Source organism: Onychostoma macrolepis, chromosome 08 (genome assembly GCF_012432095.1).
Source record: "Onychostoma macrolepis isolate SWU-2019 chromosome 08, ASM1243209v1, whole genome shotgun sequence".
Taxonomy (NCBI): Eukaryota; Metazoa; Chordata; class Actinopteri; order Cypriniformes; family Cyprinidae; genus Onychostoma; species Onychostoma macrolepis.
The window spans coordinates 17649645-17656835 of record NC_081162.1 but is presented as its reverse complement, the minus strand read 5'-3'; the positions used below and the strand labels follow the sequence as shown (position 1 = coordinate 17656835).

The window sequence follows — 7191 nt, the reverse complement described above, 5'->3', positions numbered from 1 at the left end:
AAGACTGGCTCCTCTTTGCAGATAACTTTGTTCTTTGGGCCCTTAAGGATGACATCATAATGGATGATCATACGGCAGCAGGAAGTGTTATCTGTGACATGTTCAGTCACAATAACCTCAAATGCACACACACACACACACTCCATCCTACTCTTTCTCAAAAGACTGCTTTTTATCTACACAAGACACACACACCCATTCATATCCAGAAGCAGTCCCTGAAATCTCAGGGGGGATAAGTTGTGTTTGCAGTTAAAAAGGACTGTCTCCAACTCAGGGGTAGACAGAGGGTTGTGGATATGGTAGAAGCTTTTGTTTTGTTAATCTATGAAAACAAGTGGAATATATTTTATAACAGTCACTTGAGTATTTGAATCTGGATCCTTTGGCTGAACCCACTGAAAGTAAGTCTGGTATAAATTTATACTGTTGTATTGAGATTTAAGGAAATTCTAAGTAAGTTGTCTTAGCGGTAGAGTCTCACGAGTATAATAGGCTACTAAGCATTTGTTTATCAAGTTTTAATCTTTCATAGGAGACTATCAGATGAGTATTTTATTTATTAAATAAGACAGCATATATTTGCATTGTTTTATGAACTATTTATCCAATGATTAATAGTGTGGATTATGTATTTATTGATCTGTTACTTTAAGCTATGTTTTAGGTGGACATGCATGTGTAGTATTTTAAATACTCAATTTATAAACAAAAACAAATGCATTGTATTAAAAAACCCAAATTTTTCTTTGCCCTTCAGTTCTGTTTGTCAGACTGCGTTAATTGGACAATGTGCCGGGTTATGAACATCCTGTTGGCTCTTCTGAGTCGCTTCCTGTTTGCGGTGCATGGCATTCTGACGGTGTGGCGTGTGGTGGAGGTGACAGGCCAGCCCTGCTATTGGCTGCTGCTGACGGGTGTGGCACTGCTGGGGGTGGAGATGGCCATCACTATCAAATACACACGCAACGCTGAATGGAAATGGTGAGGCTATGCTATCATAAACATAAATATTAGACCCCGACTCACTGAATTATACATAAAAGTAGTGCATAGTGCTGTAAATGAATCCTGTCTGTTGCAAAATTGTATTCTCTAATAATATAAAAAATAATAATAATATAGAACTCTTATAAAATAGATATTTTTATCATGGAGTCCAGATATATAGCACACTACAGTTTAAAAGTCTGGGGATGTTAAGATTTTTGGTAACACTTTATTTTAGGGTCTCTTAACTAGTTGCTTATTAGCATGCATATTACTAGAATATTAGCCATTTATTAGTACTAATTAAGCACATATTAAGGCCTTATTCTACATGACCTTATTCTTCATCCCTAATCCTACCCAATACCTAAACTTAACAACTACCTTACTAACTATTAATATGCAGAAAATTAGGAATTTATTGAGGGAAAAGTCGTAGTTAATAGTGAATATGTGTTCCCTATTCTAAAGTGTTACCAGATTTTTTGATAACACTTTAGAATAGGGAACACCTATTAACTAGGAGATTTCCCTCAATTAACTCCTAATTTGTTGCTTATTAATGTCAGGAATATGGAGTCTCTTGCCTTGTCCAAATACTCACACTTGCGGTCTTTGCACTTGACTACTTCACAACTTATATACATGACTCACATTTCCTGTATTTGGCCCAAGTGTTCAAGTGAGGATGAAGGCCACAAGTGTGTGTCCAACTTTTCATTACCTGATGGGACACACTTATAGTGTTGTAAAAATGCAAGTGTTTGCATAGCTTTATTTTACTTCTAAATGTCTGTTCAGTAGCCTATAACATGACAAGTTAATTTGTGGTGCTTCTAATTAAGTGATAAAAAACAGTTGCAAATGTTGTACAAAATAGATATTACCACTACTCTTCTTTGCACCAATAAAACGTAAAAACACTGTTTTTCTACCAAATTATATGTAATATCTAATTATTATGTTAATATTTAACTTACATTGGAAAGGTTTCCGTGACCTCTCGCGAGATCTCGGCAAAAAGTCTCATGATTTATTTCCAGAACATGATGCATGATGGGATACACTAAGCCTCGAATACCGCTCCGAAGCGGTATTCTAGATAGTGTAGGTTCAGTAACCATTAAGAGCACTGCACTTTGGAACTTAAAGGGATAGTTCACCCAAAAATGAAAATTCTGTCATCGTTTACTCACTGTCAAGTAGTTCCAAACCTGTATGAATGTCTTCGTTCTGCCGAACACAAAGGAAGATATTTTGAAGAAAGTTTGTAACCAGGCTGTTTTGGGGCACCATTGACTTCCATAGTAGGAAAAAAATACCATGGAAGTCAATGGTGCCCCAAAACTGCTCTGTTTCCCACATTCTTCAAAATATCTTCCTTTGTGTTCAGCAGAACAAATACATTTGTACAGGTTTGGAACTACTTGAGGGTGAGTAAACGATGACAGAATTTTCATTTTTGGGTGAACTATCCCTTCAACAGTCTTGCGCACGTGCGACTGCAAGTGTGGGTTTTTGGACAAGGCATCTGTGTGTGTTTTGCTCCCCATGTGCTCCCGTGACCTAGTTTCCCTCGTGTTGATTGTGTTCATTGAATCCAGGTGTGTCTCGTCAATTTCCGTCGTTTCACTGTATTTAAAGTGTAGTCTGCCCCATGTTTCCTTGTCGGGTCTCTAATGTCTATGTGAATGTGTTTCTGAGTTGTGTTTCCATTTTTGTTTATCAAAGACTGCCGTTTGAGTTTACTCCTCATTCCTCGCTCCTCTCCTTGAAGTCGTGATAATTAGTTAGTAAGGTAGTTGTTAAATTTAGGTATGGAGTCGGATTAAGGGTTATAATACAGTCATGCAGAATAAATCATTAATATGTACTTCATAAGAACTAATAAATGGTCAATGTGCTAGTAGCATACATGCTAATAAACAACTAGATAATAGTGAGAGTTGGTCCTTAAAATAAAGTGTAACCGATTTTTTAAAATGTTTTTCAAAGAAGTCTCTTATGCTTACCAAGCCTGCATTTATTTGATCAAAAATAAAGTAAAAACAGTAATATTGTGAAATATTATTACAATTTGTAATTCTTTTGTAAAGAATATAATATTAGTTTGGAATGACAAGTGGGTGAGTAAACAATGGCAGAATTTTCCTTTTTTGGTGAACTAATAAGGACTGTTTTCACTGACTGTGTAGGACGTGTTGTGTTTGGCAAAAATAGCTTTACCAATTTTCTCAACAGTCTCAGAAAAAAGAGAATCCGTTTTACCTTTTTAAAATAACTTTACTAAGTTACTCCAAACGTTCTGGTACAAAAAGATGTAGGGCTCAGAAGCAGGGTGCCATAATAATGATTAACGCTAACGAGAATGTGGGAAATTACACTCTTTTCTTCAAGCTCAACACTTCAGTCTGTCTTGCGGGGACGGGTGATAATAATAACCCCTTCTCTCGACACAGAAAAAACAACCTTTGCATTCACACAGAGCAGCACATCATCACATTCAGTCAGACTTTAAAAAGGTATGTACATCGAGATCGCTGTGCTAGGAAATTTATTAATGAGACTCTGCCCTCCCACTGACATGGACAGAGGACCTGCCGAGAACATCCTCCTTGCCTCTGCTCTACCATGATCTCCATCTGAACCTTTCTATGCATACTATCTCTCTCCTGCACTCTACACTTTGAAGTCTCTGTGCTCTTTAGAGAGGCTTGCCTGTGTCAGTGGGGATTTGCATAGCTAATGGGAGTAATTTGCAGTCTGCGTTGGGCTGATGTGCCTGCAGCACCGGACTCTGTGGTGTGATCCAGCTTTACCACCCAATCAGAAGAATCTGACACACATACACAGTTTAGTGGCTTTACCAAGTAGAAAGTAAAGTATAGGCATGCTCATCCATCCATCCATCCATCCGTTAATGTGATGTTCCACTCTTCTGCAGGTTCTCACCTATGGTGTTTCTATATCTGAGCACTGTGATTCCCTCGGTCTGGTTCCTGGAACTGAACCTCCTACAATCCAATCTGCCCGTCAACTCGAGCACAAACTCTGACCAACAATTCTTCTCCCGGATCCCGCTAACAATGGTGGGTGGAAAACAATCGTTAACAATAAAACTCTGACTTGACCAGAAAAAAGAAGTTCAGCTTTGAACAAAATCACTCAGGATCTCTGTCTCTCTTTGCTGTGTTGGGTGTTTTAGTACTCATATTTCTGGGAAAGCAATAAACATAAAATGCTCAGATGGAAATTGATGAATGCATAGAAAGCAGACTGGTTTCTGTAAAATGTCTGCAATTCTGGGAAAAAATGAATATGGAAGATTAATAGATTAGGAGTGGTAGAAAGCTCAGGTTCACCTTTGACCCGTGGGCCTTTTACAAAAAGCACAAACCCACACACTAATAATCACAGCACCATGGATCGGAACATGCCGGTTTCCTGTAACACTGCCCAACGTCTACAGCAGTTATCAGGGCCTGTAGATTCAGGCATAGAAGCCTTTATTGCAAAATTTGACAATAAAAATACGGAAAAATGTCCAATAGTTTCCTCTAAAAATTAGACCAGATTATAATCTTTTTAAGAAAAAAATTAAGACATTTCTTAGCATTAAAAATTTCATTAAGAATGAAGTTCTCAAATATTTTCTTAATTTTATCTTCTCTTTTGTCTTAAGAATAAAATGACAGGCTTTAATGTTGTCTAACTAAAAGTTGTCTAATACAACTAATTCTACTTAAACACTGGTAAATCTTAACAATAAATTGGTTTAAATTTAATATAATTTTAACTGACATTTCCCCCCCCACAAATTTTAATTAAATTAATTAAAGTTTTTCTATTAAACAATCTTAAGAAAAATACTAAGAACATTCTTAAGAAGTATATTTGGAAATACAAAATATTAGTAACTTCTTAAGTTTAGAGGTACAGTAGTTCACCCAAAAATGAAAATTTTGTCATCATTTACTCACCCTCATGTCATTCCAAACACGTATGAGTTTTTTTCTTATGTTGAACGTCGAAGAATGCTGGTAATCAAATAGTTGGTGGTCCCCATGACTTCCATAGTATTTCTTTTCCTACTATGGGGAAGTCAATGGGGACCAACAAATGTTTGGTTCTTCCAAATTATGCAAAATATATTTTTTTTGTGTTCAACATAAGGCAGAAACTTATACAGGTTTGGAACAATATGAGGGTGAGTAAATGATGACAAAACGTCAATTTTTGGCTGAACTATTCCTTTAGATTTATATCCAAGCTCCGGTGTTTTTATATAGTTACATAAAATGGTTACACATTGTAACTTGATCCTGTCTGGGGTTTTTAAAGGTTTAGACTTTACCTTCTTCTTCTGACAGCTTTGTATCTGAATATTCAGAATTTTAAATATTGATGACTGTGATAATTGTTTTTTGTCGTGACTTTGTGTGGGAGGAACGCTGAGTATTTTGTAAGAATATGCTGCAAAAGCTAATCAGTGACTTTACTGAAAAGCTTTTTTGAAACCATATCATCTCAGTTGTCTTCTTTCATTAAGTTAATCCTCCAATGGATCTTTTGTTCAGGCACTCCAATGAGTCAAAGCAATCATTTTTCTGTATAAACTGTTTGAACCTTTTTAATCTGGTTCTACAATAATAACATCTTAACAACAATTTTGATTCATCCATTCAAATGATCACAGTCTTGCTGTGTGCTCTCACTGTCTGGTCTGTTACCATGGTGATTAGCCTATTTGTGTGTGTGTGAGACAGGGATTGGCAGAACTTGATCCTGAGAACTGGGTGGAGGCTCTGGAGCAGACCATGTTGATTGTTTTGGTTCTGGGCCGCTGGCTGATGCCGAAGGGCGACATGTCACGTGACCAGCTATCCCAGCTCCTCATGGTTTACGTGGGGCTTGGAGCTGATATCCTGGACATCTTTGACACGTTTAAGGAGCCACAAGTGAAGACCAAGCAGGCCGTGATCATTGTTGGACTAAGTTTGTTCTCGTGGGCCTTGATGCAATTTCCTCTTGTTCTTACCCAAACCAGCCATCCCAAGCTCCAGGTGGAGGATCAGTCAGAGACCGCCCAGCCTGGGCGAGCTGGCTGGACCGTTTCCTGTTGCTCTAGTGAAGTCTGGAGCCTTCTGCTAACGGTGGGTCTGCAGGATGGACCATTCCTGATTTACCGTCTGTACCTCATGATACGTGAGAATGTTCTGAACCAGCTGATGATCTTCTTCACATGCAAGAACATTCTCATTGTTTTGCTGGAGGTCTACAGGATCTGTGTTGTCCACTTTGAGCAGAGCAATCCAGGGAGCAGAACTGAGTCATGTGACCCTTCTCATGAACACTCAGAATGGACTGATGGAATCCAGCTGTCTGGAATAGATTAGATTTACACTTACTGAAAATACTATCTATCTATCTGGCTGTCTACTGTATCTATCAGTTTGTCTGTCTTTCTGCATATCTATCTTTCCTCTTTCTATCTGTCTATCAGTCTGTCTGTCTATCTATCTTTCCTCTGTCTATCTGTCTGTCTGTCTTTATCTATCAGTCTGTCTTTCTGCATATCTATCTTTCCTCTTTCTCTCTGTCTGTCTTTATCTATCAGTCTGTATATCTTTCTTTCCTCTGTCTGTCTGTCTGTCTATCTATCGGTCTGTCTGTATATCTATCTTTCCTCTGTCTAGCTGTCTGTCTGTCTTTATCTATCAGTCTGTCTGTCTTTCTGTATTTCTTTCTTTACTCTGTCTGTCTGTCTGTCTGTCTATCTATCGGTCTGTCTGTCTGTATCTATCAGTCTGTCTGTATATCTATCTTTCCTCTGTCTAGCTGTCTGTCTGTCTTTATCTATCAGTCTGTCTGTCTTTCTGTATATCTATCTTTCCTCTGTCTATCTGTCTGTCTGTCTTTCTACTGTATCTATCTATCTATCTATCTATCTATCTATCTATCTATCTATCTATCTATCTATCTATCTATCTATCTATCTATCTATCTATCTATCTACCTGTATGTCTGTCTCAGTCTACCTATCAATCTGTCTTAAATTACAGAATGTAAAAAAAGTGCCTTGTATGGTTAAAAGTTTTGGAAGTTTAAACTTACTCAAAATTTATTCTTGTCAATTAGATTCAAAGCTTTAGATTCTGAAATTGTATTATTTCAAAATCTGACCACCAGCATGGACAGAAC

At 37.5% G+C, this 7191-nt stretch overlaps 1 protein-coding gene across 1 annotated transcript; it reads left to right on the top strand.

Annotated features, from left to right (window-relative positions):
- Positions 1-790: 790 nt before the first annotated feature.
- On the top strand, positions 791-6842 carry LOC131545893 (transmembrane protein 26). Its single transcript, XM_058785107.1, has 3 exons — positions 791-984; positions 3935-4079; positions 5757-6842. Exons 1-3 carry the CDS (start codon positions 791-793, stop codon positions 6384-6386), a joined length of 969 nt encoding a protein of 322 aa, XP_058641090.1. The 3' UTR covers positions 6387-6842.
- Positions 6843-7191: the final 349 nt, after the last annotated feature.

What these genes read in the sequence shown, in the direction of transcription:
- LOC131545893 (XM_058785107.1), top strand. Translation starts at nt 791, where the DNA reads ATGTGCCGGGTTATGAACATCCTGTTGGCTCTTCTGAGTCGCTTCCTG. An exon ending in CGCAACGCTGAATGGAAATG is followed by an intron (nt 985 to 3,934) that starts GTGAGGCTATGC and finishes ACTCTTCTGCAG; the next exon opens with GTTCTCACCTATGGTGTTTC. An exon ending in CCCGGATCCCGCTAACAATG is followed by an intron (nt 4,080 to 5,756) that starts GTGGGTGGAAAA and finishes TGTGTGAGACAG; the next exon opens with GGATTGGCAGAACTTGATCC.